Source organism: Cervus canadensis, chromosome 1 (assembly GCF_019320065.1).
Source record: "Cervus canadensis isolate Bull #8, Minnesota chromosome 1, ASM1932006v1, whole genome shotgun sequence".
Taxonomy (NCBI): Eukaryota; Metazoa; Chordata; class Mammalia; order Artiodactyla; family Cervidae; genus Cervus; species Cervus canadensis.
The window spans coordinates 4,790,552-4,803,860 of record NC_057386.1 but is presented as its reverse complement, the minus strand read 5'-3'; the positions used below and the strand labels follow the sequence as shown (position 1 = coordinate 4,803,860).

Sequence of the window (13,309 nt, the reverse complement as noted above, 5' to 3'; positions counted from 1 at the left end):
GGGTGGAAGGAAGGGCTCCGGGGGCCTACGGGGACAAGGGCAAGGCAGCGCCCACCGCTCCTTTGGGGGAACCCGGACACCAGCACACCCACGGCCTCCTGGCGCCTGTCGAGGGCCAGGCTTTCTAATCTGACGGTCAGCCTTGTGGGTGTCTTTCCATATGCCTGTTGGGCCACCTGTGTGTCTTCCTCATAAAACATCTACTCAGGCCTTCTGCCCGTTTTTCAATCAGGTTGTTTGGTTTTCGGACATTGACTTGGATGCCATTGATGTAGTTTGGGTGCTGACCCCTCATCGGTCGTACCGTTTGCAAATGTCTCCTCCTGTTCAGTAGGTTGTCTTTTCCTTCTGTTGATGGTTTCCTCTGCTGTGCGAAAGCTTTCAAGTGTAATTGGCGAGGCACTTTCAAATCTCAGTCTTCCTTTCAGAATGCTGACTGCCCTGCCTCCCCCACTGGGGTCACAACAACGTCATATTCCTCACCTCCATCCCCTACTCTCCAGGGGTAGCCCACGTCTGTCTTGCATCCCTGCCCATGAGAAACACAGGACTGCACATGTCAGGCAGGAGAGAAGGTTCTCCAGGAATGCAGGAGCTGGTGATGAAGCTGGTCATGGGAGGATTTTCTGAGCGTCCACCCATCTGTCTTGAGCATGTCTTGGATCAAATCTGACATTAATTAAAAGAAGGCCTCTGGGCTCAGAGCACCTTGCCGGCCGAGTTGAATATTTTATTAATATCTGGCATTTACACCAGACTTTAAATTTGCCAAGTGTTTCGCGGTGATTTATGGGATCATCTTTGCTGATCCTCTGTGGGGTGCGAGCTTGTTCTGTCATCAGTCATCGATTTTCTCCAAGGCCATTCTCCATCCTCCTCTTGCTTGCTGCTTTTTTCACCCCTCTGCTTCTCTTGTTAGTTCTCGAGAGATGCTTCATCCTGGTGGATTTAGTCCTAACCTTCCTTCCAGCTTCCTTGCCCATCTGTTTTTACCACAGTTAAAAGTAACAACTGGGAAAGGAAGGAAGGGAGGAAGGAAGGACAGCAGTAGCTAATTAAGACTGCTGTGTGCCCATTCACTCAGTCATTTCCGACTCTTTGCCGCCCCATGGACTTGAGCCCTCCAGGCTTCTCTGTCCCTGGAATTCTCCAGGCAAGAATCCCAGAGTGGGCCGCCACTTCTTACCCCGGGGATCTTCCCAACCCAGGGACCAAACGTGAGTCTCTTGCATCTCTTGCATTGGCAGGTGGGTCCTTTACCACTAGTACCACCTGGGGAGCCCTAGAAAATGAACACCTAGAAGATGGAATGAATGCCGAAAAGGAGTCAAGAAAGAGTCCACTTGGCCTGGGGACCATCTTCTTCAGACGGGAAGATTTAAAGCCTTAGGCTTGCTCTTCCTTCTCCTCACATAGCAACCTGATTACATAGAGAATGCTGTTAGCACCCCAATATGGTAAATTCACATTTTATCTGGATTGAATTTTTGAATTGTCTTGAGAATAAATCATAAATGAAATATTATCTACAGAGCAATATCAAATGCCATAATTTTGATAAAGGCATGAGGTGGGAAGTATATGTTCTGCATTCCTCAGCATTTATAAGGGACACTCAACAGTAAGACTGATAAGGAAGAAACCATGGAGCTATCAGCAGACTCTCTAAGTCAACACTGTGATAAAACTTAAGAAACCAATATATTAATATGTTATTTAAAGTGATAGTGGTACCCATCAGAGAATTGAAAGTCAGAATTGTTAAGAGATACATTGCCTCTTGGGAGTAAAACTAAGGATGGGGAATTGGAGGTAGGGAAATTTATTACTTCAGACTTTTTCTGAGCATTTTGGGTTTTTTTTTCATGTGAAAGTATATCACCGTGATTAAAAAGTAGTAAACAGTGTAATTGAAAACAACCACTTTTTAATTTCAAAATAAGAGCATGAAATGAAGCCTCTTTCTGTGCCTAAAGTCTTAGAAAAAGTAAAACTGGAAGGTGGGTTTAGGAAAAAAATCAAGGTGTTGAAAGGGTGTGGGTACATGTCAAACACAGGAAGGAAGGGCAGAGGTGCAGCTGGGCTTCAGGCTGCAGGGATAAATCAGACACAGACATAAACACTTCAGGGCCAGTTTTCTTGCTGTCTTCGTCCCCGTGACATTCTTTTCTCCTGTAGGTCAGCTTTGTTTACAAGATGTGGACTCGGGAGAACACAGCCCCTGACCTTTCTGCCCTGTGCGTGATAACCCAAGGCTGGGAGGGCAGGTTCACCCATCAGAGCCACAACCACGTGGGGCCCACCCAGAGGAGCCCCGAGGGCCCGCAATCACAGAACTGGGCTGGGGGAGGCAGAGAGTGAATTTCCTCCTCTGTTAACCTCCCAGTAAGAAAACAAGGACCACCCCCCACTGCCCTCATGAGCCACATGCATTGTACTATAAACCATCTGCCTTCAGTGCCGCCAAGCATTACAGTGATCTGAGGCATCAAAATCTTTCCTTTGTCTGGTTTTGGAAATGCTTTGGTGGGAGTCAGGTATGGGGAGGGATAAATGGGGTTATTCGTCATCCTAAAAGAACTGCCAAAGTCTAATTTCATGCAGAAGTCCTCCAAGGGACTTAAAAAAAAAAGTCTCCTCCCAATTTCTTAGAGGAGTCATAAAACCATGACTACATACCCCCCTGCACCTCCAGAGGTGTCCCCCACAAGGAGTTAGTTGTACCCTGACTCTGCCTGCGGGGCAGAGCGCGGCCAGGCGCGGCCACAGCGATGAAGGTGTGCCTCCCGGGCAGCTGGCCCCAGCCTGCCCTTCCCTGCAGAAAGGCAGTTCGAAAGCATCAGTTCTTTGGTGCTCAGCCTTCTTCACGGTCCAGCTCTCACATCCGCACATGACTGCTGGAAAAACCACAGCTTTGACTCTACGGACCTTTACCGGCAAAGCAATGTCTCTGCTTTTTAATACGCTGTCTAGGGTTGTCATAGCTTTTCTTCCAAGGAACAAACATCTTTTAATTTCATGGCTGCAGTCACTGTCCACAGTGAGTTTGGAGTCCAGGAAAGTAAAATAAGTTATTTGTATAACCAAATCATTTTGTTGTACAAGAGGAATTAACAATGTTGCAAATCAACTATATTTCAATAAAAATAAATAAATTAGTAGATAAATAAGAAAAAAAGAATTGGAGTTAAACCCACCTCTTCTGGAACACCTCTATTTTTCATCTTTCCCCAAACTTAACTTCATCCCGTATGAATAGCAGGGTTCACAATCCACAGTAGAAAAGTGTGTTGAACTACTTTTTCTAAAAAAAAAAATAATACTTTAAGTTGATAACTTCCATCCTTTATTGGACTTTTTCAAGACCCTATAGGAATTCCATGGCAATGGAATTCTGTGGCAATACCTGGCTGGACAGACCAATACTTTGTTCAATAAATGTGTAATATTTCAGAGTTCCCATCTCCCTGGGTTTCCTTCCCACAGGCTAGGAAGGGGAATTCACATGTTGGGGGCCAGTCTCCCCCAAAACCTCCTCCAAGCTGTGGGATCTGCTTGGGCTCGAAGGCAGCAGGGCCGCCCTATGGTGTGTGTAAGTCCTTGATGGCTGGGGAGGGGACACCTACGTCGTGTGGTGAGCACTGCCCCCTCACCTGGCCTGATATCCATCTACCAGCTTAGCGACAGTGACCAGGTGGGCGGAGGAGGGACCTAAGCTGAGCTTGCCCGGCCCCCTTGGCGGCTCCTGAGGCCGCCCCCGTGGCCCCCGTGGTCCCGTCCAGCAGCTCATGCTCCAGGGTGGTTATTTGTCTGTTTTTCAGTGAGTGACCTGGGCACGAATAACGTTCAGACTTGCTCCTAAAGCAAAAGTAGTGGTAAAGCATCATCTGGCTAGAAAGGCCATTGTCAGACCACCCCTCCTCTCTGCACAGCCCTCCGTCTCTCCCCATCACAGTCGTCCCTGACTGGGGAGTAGCTATGTGGCATGGCCAAAATACAGAAAAGGTGGAGAAATGATATGAGATAAGGGGGCTTACTTGTTCCCATCTCTGGAACAAGAGAAAAATGACCCACACTGCAGGCAGAGGGGTGCAGACCAGGGGGAGACCCAGGACTAGCTTGTTGAAGGGAGGTTGAGACTCTCTCTCCCTGGGTGGAGAGCTGGTCTCTGAAGGTGGTGGCTGCTCCCCAGTCAAGGAGGAACAGAAGGCCCCTGCACCCCCTCCCCATGGAGGACGGGGAGAGACGGCGATTCAGGAGGGATGGGAGATGGTGAGAGGCAAAACCCACCCCCCCACCCCCACCCTGCAGAAGATCAAATGGGCAGAGCAGGTTTAGAGCTTGTTCTCAAGTTTGCCCTCAGGACTCTCTCTGCATCCTGGGGCCTTATAACCTCAGGTTTGGAAGCTTGTCTCGCTTCTCTCTGCACTTGGCTTAATGGCAGTAGCTGTGAAAAGAGGCCTGGCTTACTGATAATATTCCAGCCACTTTGGATTCTTGTCTTAATTATCTCCCTGATTTGCACTTTTGGTGGAAGCCCTGAGGTGTGAACACCAGTTGCATTTTTTTCTCTTCCCTGTTTCACCCAGACTCTTCAGAGTCTGCCTCCGTTCCCGTATTTACGATCCTGTCGTGTGGGTCATTCGTCTTGGTTCCTCAATAATCTGTCAGGTACTCCTCCACCTTCAGAGACAACTGCAGTCACATTCCCTTCCTCCGTTACCTCTTCTCTCCTTTATTCCAAATCAAGGGGGAAACTGAGTTGGCCACCACCTAAGGTGTGCGCGTGTGTGCTCAGTCGTGGCCGACTCTTTTTGACCCTTTTGACTCCAGGCTTCTCTGTCCATGGGAATTCTTCAGGCAAGAATACTGGAGTGGGTTGCCCTTTCCTTCTCCAGGGGAATCTTCCCAACCCAGGGATCAAACCTGCGTCTCCTGTGTCTCCTGCGTTGCAGGGGGACTCTTCACCTGCTGAGCCACCTAGGAGGCCACCGTGTGTGCATTTGGCGGCAGGGGTTGACACCTGGTGAAGAACGTTGCCCCGGAGACCCCACACTTACCCACTGTGGGCGTGGTCAAGCTACAGGGCGGGGCAGAGGCCGTGGTACCCGCTGTGGGCGTGGCCAAGCTACAGGGCAGGGCAGAGGCTGTGGTATCCACTGTGGGCGGGGCCAAGATACGGGGCGGGGCCAAGCTACAGGGCGGGGCAGAGGCCGTGGTACCCGCTGTGGGCGTGGCCAAGCTACAGGGCGGGGCATAGGCATGATGCGTTCACTTTGCTCAGAACCTCCTTGGGATGCAGATACTCCGATGCCAGCCCGTGTTGTCCACACCTGGGAGAATAGCTGCAGCCCATCTCAGCCAACTGGGATGGTGAGGGGACTGGGGGACTGAGGGTCAAGCCTGGCTCTGCCCCTCGACACCCTGTCACTGTGGAGGAGCCCTTTCTCTCCTGCGTTAGTTGGATAGCCTCCCCCCCACCCCCCAACCTCCAGAGCTATTGGGAGCATTAATAAGTCAAGTGCTAAAGAACTAGAAAGGGTTAGTTTGCTAATTAATGTAAGCCCTATTGTCAGGGCTGCACTATCATTTACATTAAATGACTCATTCGAGCAGAATCTTTAACAAAAGAGCCACCAGCTGCTGTTTATGGTTTAGGAAAGCAAGTTTTCTCAAAGGGAGGGATTGGCCCCTCTGGTGTCAGGGAACCCTGGCCAGTCTCTGCTTAGCTTTTGACACCTGGTGAAGAACGTGGCCCCGGAAACCCCACACTTACCAATGGGAGTGAGTTGTGGTCTGGGCTGTGTTGGTACAAGAAAAGATTGAGAACAGCAGACTTGTGGACCCTGGGCTCCCCCACGGTGGGAGATGGGCCAGATGGAGGCAGCTCAGATGTCCTCTACCTTTATCTTCTCAGGACCATGGACAGCTCCCAAGATTCGAGGGCCGCATTAGAGGCCGCCTCCCCCTCGATCCCAAGGATGCCTGAAATCCTGAGACATATCCATCCTAGCCAGGCCTGAAATTCAGCCCCCAGGGATATATGGAACCTCACCAAGGATGCTCATTCTTTTTGAAGTTTGTCATATGCATCAGGCTGTCTTAAAAGTGTTGAACTTTTATTATCCAAACTCCTCCCTGGAGTGACAGCTTCTGCTGTGCGCACCCTCGGAGGAAATCTCTGAAAGACAAAGACAAAGAAAAGGTCAAGAAGCTGTCAATTCTTGAGGAGCCTGGACCTCTGAATCAGAACTCCCCCTTTTTTTCAAGCATTTTTAATTAACAAAAAGGATTAAGACAGTCAAATTTAAATGAACTTGGGGACTCAAAAACTTCAGTTTCTCAACATAATAGAAAAATCCACTGACCTTTACAAATGTAAGGTTGGTTCTTTACATTGAGTTCCTTTATCTGCAAACAGAGTTGGCATGCCCGTTTCAGAAATGAGCCTTTGAAGGATCTGCTTTTAACCTGGGTTGTGTCATGTCGAAACCCTGTTGTTCTGGTTTCTTACGAAGAAGTGAAGAAACTGCCTGTTCTGAACAGCGAGTGTAAGCGTGTTGAGTGACTATAAAGTATGCAGAAGGGACCGTAGGTTTGCCGGTGTGATGGAGTATGTGACTGGTTCCATGGTACCCCAGGGGTACGCCCACCACGTGGGTCAGACCATGCATCTCCCTGCCCTGGTGGGCAACAGCACTGAGCCAGCCCACGGCGGTCTGCTGGTTTGGCTTCTGAGCCAACTTCAATGCTGTGTGCACGTATTATTGTTTAGTCGCTCCGTCGTGTCTGACTGTGACCCCATGAACTGTAGCCCACCAGGCTCCTCTGCCCATGGGATTCTCCAGGCAAGAACACTGGAGAGGGTTGCCATTTCCTCTTCCAGAGGATCTTCCTGATCCAGGGATCGAACCCACATCCCCTGCATTGGTAGGCGGGTTCTTTACCATGGAGCCCCCTGGGAAGCCCGTATGCATGTGTAATATTACAGAAGAGTGATTCCTAACACCGCGTGCATCTTTTTGTCTCTTTCAGAGGGTCTTGCGGTTGGAGTTGGATTTGGGGCTGTAGGAAAGACGGCATCGGCCACCTTTGAGAGCGCCAGGTAAGCAACACCCCGTGCCCTGGTGGCACTGCGCCAGCTGGTGCCTCGGGTGAGCCGTCTGCACAGAACTCTGCAGCACCCCAGCCCCCCAGCTCTGACTGGTGGAGGCGAGGAGGAGGGCAGGGGCGCTCACACCTGAGAGAGACGCTCCATCAAAGAAACAGGCTTATGCCAAGTCTTCCAGCAAGCTAGCTAAGGGGTAGCTGTTTTGGAAACCAACCATGGCTGTAATTGCATGCTGTTCTCCAAATGCTTTAAACGGATGAATCACGCTAAGACGGTAATTCTGGGCCGTTGATTCCAGGACCCGCCGGCAGATGCTCGAATCCGCCAGGGCTCGAGTACCACAATCGCCCTTGGTATTCGCCGGTCCCATGTCCGAGAATTCAGCCCCAGGTGGATGGAAAGGCCCAGGAACCACAAAGGTGGCAGCGGCTGGCCATCCTAACCCCTTCCTCTCTTCCGAGCCCCTGCTTTCCTCTCTCTGGCCGCGGGCCCTCCCGGCTTCCTCTCTTGCATCTGTTCCTTCCCCGGCTCTCCTGCCGGCTTCGTGTCCGACGGCCTCTCCTGAAACTCATGTCCCCCGGCACTCCATCTCCAGGGCCCCCTTCTTCTCACTCGACACTCTTTCCTGGCCATTCTCCCCCACCCCCAGGGCTTGATTCTCCATCTCTTTGCTGGTGATGCCCACGCTGACCTTCAGCCTCGATTTCTCTCCCCCCACTTATGCATATGGGTTCAGCCACCTTCCAGAAGTCACAGGATCCCCGCACCCAGCATCTCCACCGTCAGCTTATTGTTCCATCTGCTGCCATGCAGACCCCGTCTCCCCCAGGGTCTCCCATCACCCTCAGGTACCTGGCTGACCTAGCCAAGCTCACTGTCATCCGCGAGCCCCTGTTCCCTGTCTTCCTCAGACAGTCACCAGGCTCTGTGGGTTCTTCCTCCCCTCCACCGCTCTCGAATCATCCAGAGCCTGGATAAGGCCACAGCCTCGGGGCCATGAGGAAGCATTGTGGAGATGAGTTACCTGGTCCACCCATGCCCACAAAACCACGAGTACCGCCTCCAGGCTGAAGGAGCACGCCTGGTGCCTTCCATCCAAGGGCCGAAGGCTCAGATGCCCATAGGGGATGAAGGATAGCAGAACCGGGTGCAGGCCATCAGGCAGGGACAGGCAGGTGGGGCTGGGCGGGTGCGAACAGTCAGGAGGGGCAGGGTCCGCAGTGACTTTGGAACAGCTAGCACAAGCGTGACCTCAAGGAGCTTAAAACTTTTTAATTAATTAGTCTATGGCTGCGCTGGGCCTCTGTCGAGATGTGGGACTACTCTCTACTGCGGCATGTGGGCTTCTCGCTGTTTCTCTTGTAGAGCAGGGGCTCAGTAGTTGTGGCGCCTGGGCTCGGCTGCCCTGCGGCAGGTGGGATCTTCCCAGACCAGGGATCAAACCCACGTCCCCTGCAGTGGCAGGCGGATCCTTTACTATTGAACCCCCAGGGAGGTCCCTGGAAACCACGATACTTTGAAAACATAATTCGGCTCAGAGAGATGGTCCGGTGGCCACTGGCTTCTGTGTTGAGTTCATTCAAGTGCCCTCTGACCGGTAACATCTCAAAATCAACTTTTTTTTCCCCCTGAAGGCAATGTCACCGCTTCCTTCAGTGGTCTGCCCTGTGGCTGTGGACCGTGGTTGCCAGGAACTGCTTCCTCACAGAATCCCACCCACTCTCCCCCTCGGCCCCCACCTTTCCTGGGGTCTCTTTACACCCCGTCGCATCCTTTCCTCAAGACCCTGAGCTGCCATGGGGCCCCCGTGTGTCCATGTAGTCACTGAGGTTGCTGGACTCTGATGCTATGTGTGAAGGGGCCCGTCTGCTCCACGAAGTCCCAGACGCAGGTGTGGGCTGCCACGTCGCGGGGCGAGATCTTTTCCTTTATCTCGATTCTCATTCCTGCCTGTCAGACTCGCGAGTCGCTCCCTCGCCCCCACTCCAGGGTCAGCATCAAACAAGATGCCTGTGGCGATGATCCCAGGAGACGGGAGATGGGTGAAGCCTTCAGAATGTGAGGACCGTCATCCAGACCCAGGGCTTGATTGGCCTCATCAAAGCCTGCGGGCTGCTCTTCCTGCCCCGGGCGTGGGGAGGGGGTGTGGGCATTGTGCCCAGGCACGGCTGGTCGATCTCCACTTGGCTTGGACCACATGGACCGTCGGGGTGGGCGGTGTCAGGGCACTGCTGGGGCCCTGCAGGGCTGAGCTGGCACCGGGCCCTCCCGAGCCCCGGGAGCCGAGCACACTCCAGAGACGTCCGTGCCAGCCACTGACAGCCCGCCCCGGGCACCGTGCTCACGGCGCGGCTTCCCGTCTGGTGGCACCTCGTCTCCCGCGACATCAAGATGTCAACTCCAATGTCCCTCTCTTCTGTCACCCGTGCTTTCTGCTAAGCTTCGTGTCTCTGAAGAAAGGAGAAGAAAAGTCTTTCTGACCCAGCTCCCCGCTTCCCAAGACCAGACAGATCCTCTGAGTTATGTAAACCCCCCACAGGGCTCTCCATTCTGGATCGGGCTGGGGAGGCAGGGCTGTTTTCAGCCTCATGAAACCCTCTGATAAACTAGGCTCCTTGTGGGGGGGAGGTTTATGCCCCTCTGACTCTGCCCCCATCACCACTGTGTCCAGGGTATGGAGCGTGGGGAATGGCGGGGACAGTGGATCCATACAATGCCGGCCACAGAGATGGAAGGAGGGTGACCTCACGCAGACCCTGGCTTTCAGTCTGTCTGCCCCACTTACAAATCCACACGCAGTTCGTGATTTGGGTTCTTCCTTTCAAATTCCTCTGATCTTACTGCAGAACACCCACCCCGCCCCCAGTCAAGGCATGTAAGCCTTCTCTGCCCTTAGCTCATGCTGCAGACCATGCAGGGTTTCGTGGGAGGGAGGGAGGAAGATAAAAAAGAGAAAGACAGACTAATACTAGGGGGAGGGGCGGCGTAAAAACAGTCGTCAGACGATTAAATGCATCTTTTGAAAGAGAGGTTTTGCTTTTTAAAATTCCGATTCTGTGTAATTAACAAGTGACGTGCCTAAAACATTGACATGCAGAGGTGGAAGATAAAGGGATGACAAAAGACACGAGGCGGATGCCGGCGGAGAGAAAGCAGGTATTAACAATTTCAGTCTCAGACCGGCAGACGTGAAGGCGGAAAGCCACCGAGAGAATAAAGGTCAAGACTTAATGACAAGAGAAACAATGTACCCGGCTGACATAATGATCCCACGTGTGTAGGCTTCCAGCAACATCAGCCTCACAAGCCTCAGGAAAAATGGTCAGAATTGCAAGGAGCAGCAGACAGAAGCCCAGTCGTGGTGGGGAGAACAGTTCCCCTCCCTGACGCTGATAAAATGGATAAAGTGTTAACAAAATGTGCGTAATGGACGTATGTGGACCCCCAACCCAGCAGTTAGGAAAACTTCAACCTTCTTCCCGAGCACACGGCGTGGGTGTTTCCCAGAAATGATGACAGCAGTGTGCCACAGAGAAAGTCAGAACACCCCCAGACCAGTGCCATTCAGACCAGACTCTCCGACCTCAGTGCCCGTAATTGAAAGATACCAACCGGGTAGCTAAAGTCACTGGTCAGTGGATGGCGAAGCCCTCAGGCACCATGAGATGAGCACGGGAGGGGACGCAAACCAGATGGTCCAAAGAACCAGTGGGCGAAGGTCCTGGTCGCCCCTGACCTCAGGGGCGCTTCAGAGAACGGAGCGTTTCATCAGGAGGGTGGGGACCGCCCGCTTGGAGGAGGTGGTTGAGAGCACGTGGTACCTCGACCAGCGGGTAGGTGATGTCACCAAGGTGGGTGGGGTTCACGTGGCAATTTATGCAAGTGAGACTAAAGGCCAAAGGAAAAGTACCTTCTTCAGCAAGAGGCTGACAGCCTTGGTGGGTTCCGATGGCAAAGTCCAAGAGGCAATTTGAACCTTAACCCTGCTCAAGGGAAGAATTCTGGTGGAGGAGTATATGGATCCCTGTGAAGAATCCAGCAACTGGACAGATGCTGTTGATACCAGTGTTATGTATTATTTTAAGAGTGACAGAGAAGTTAGAGGATGACTCGATGATGGTGGAATGGAGAGGCTAATGGGAAGAAGGGGGTTTAGACTCCGAACCAATAGGCTGCATTTGTCACCTGATTCTTTCATCGTGTGGGAGGGAGAGTTCAAGTTCAGGAGATGTAGGCAATCACATAGGTAGATGAAAGGGGCTGAGGGGGAAGGAAGGACAGGTCTGCATGGATTTGGGAGGAGAAAAGAGTTAGCTGGCCTGCGATGTGTGGACCAAGCTAGCTGGGCCAGGCAGAGCTGTCCATTTAGTGCAGGGGTTGGCAAGTGTTCGCACGTGGGCCAAATTGGGCCCAACACTTGCTTCTATAAGTAAAATTTTATTGGAACACAGCCATGGCCAACTTCACCATCCGAGTTGTGACACCAGCTACCAGAAAAGACTACATGTGTTGTTGTTGTTGTTGTTAATTCACTAAGTTGTGTCTGGCGCTTTGTGACCCCCATGGACTGCAGCATGCTAGGCTTCCCTGTCCTTCACCATCTCCTGGAGTTTGCTCAAATTCATGTCCATGGAGTCAGTGATGCTGTCTAACCATCTCATCTTCTGCTGCCCCCTTCTCCTCCTGTTCTCAATCTTTCCCAGTGTCAAGGTCTTTTGCAAGGAGTCAGCTCTTCACATCAGATGGTCAGAGTATTGGAGCTTCAGCTTCAGCACCAGTCCTTCCAATGAATATTCAGGGTTGACTTCCTTTAGGATTGACTGGTTTGATCTTGCAGTCCAAGGGACTCTCAAGAGTCTTCTCCAGCATCTCCGTTTGAAAGCATCAGTTCTTTGGTGCTCAGCCTTCTTTATGGTCCAACTGTCACACCCATAAATGACTCCTGGAAAAACCATGGCTTTGGCTGGAGGAGGAAATGGCAAACCACTCCAATATTCTTGCCTCGAGAATCCCACAAGCAGTATGAAAAGGCAAAAAGACTACAGGTGTGTGTTAATGTCACTCAGTCATGTCTGACTCTTTGCAACCCCATGGACTGTAGCCTGCCAGGTTCCTCTGCCCCTGGAATTCTCCAGGGACAAGAATACTGAAGTGGGTAGCCATTCCCTTCTCCAGAGAGCAAATCTGGGTCTCCCGCAATGCAGGCAGACTCTTTACCATCTGGCAGGAAGCCCTGCCATCATTTGACTGAAGGAAGGAATGGTAAATCACTCCAGTATTCTTGCCGCGAGAACCCCATCAACAGTAGGAAAAGGCAAGAAGTCTACCTGTGGGGCCCCAGCGAGTAATTTGTATATGGCTGCTGCCATCTAGTGTTCAGAGGCTGTTGCTTCGTCGCGGCTGTGGCGCCCTCCCCACCACCAGCCTTCCACCTGGCCCGCCTTCCTCTCCCAGTAGATGGCCTACATCTTCAGGGGACCCGTTCAGAACCGAACATCTCCTGGAGGAAGGCGGGTCTCCGCCAGCAGTTCGAGGGAATCACGGCATTCTTCTTTCCGATCGGGTCCCGCCGCAGTTTCTCTTTGGTTTCACCACAAAGCCGTTCTCCATCCTGCCGGTCCTTGGGGAGTTGGCCACTTAAGCGGTTTTCCCTCTTGAAGTGTCATTACCTCCAGAGAACGCGTGCTCCAGAGAGGAAGCGTGCCCTCAGCTCTTAACTCAGCGGCAGGCATAATTCAAGCCAGCAGGGAGAGCGAGGCTATTTATGCTTCAGATTTGGCCTCACGTATCGCATGCATCCTACTTAAGCACGAGCAGAGAGGCGTCTGTAATCCGAGAACACACCCTGACCGGCAGGCATGGCAGACATCCCGTAGCTGGCTGCGTGCAGCAGAGGAGGCTGGCCGCTGACCTGACGGTACACAGAATCCACAGAGCACATCCCCAGGTATTCCTGGACTTTTTTTTTTTTTTTTCTGCTGAGTGTCCCGACCAGCCATTGCTACCCAACACCCAGACACTTAGTCAAGGATGCCTGCAGTCTTAGCCAGCATCTGGACCTGACATGGCTCATTGAGTTACACACGCAGGCATCAGAATAAACTTTGAAGTCTGTTTGCCGCTCAGATCAAAGAGCAAAGCGAAAGTCAGGTATAGCCTTCTGCCTGGCTTAAAAACCGATATGCATGTTGAAATAAT

General features: G+C 52.0%; 1 protein-coding gene across 7 annotated transcripts in view; it reads left to right on the top strand.

Annotated features, from left to right (window-relative positions):
- Positions 1-13,309, top strand: part of SLC39A11 (solute carrier family 39 member 11) — a 365,940-nt gene that overhangs the window by 312,173 nt on the left and 40,458 nt on the right. For all 7 annotated transcript variants that reach the window (XM_043453277.1, XM_043453139.1, XM_043453212.1 and 4 more), the window contains one exon: positions 7,036-7,105. In XM_043453277.1, the coding sequence (XP_043309212.1) occupies positions 7,036-7,105 (70 nt within the window). The remainder of the gene's footprint in view (positions 1-7,035; positions 7,106-13,309) is intronic.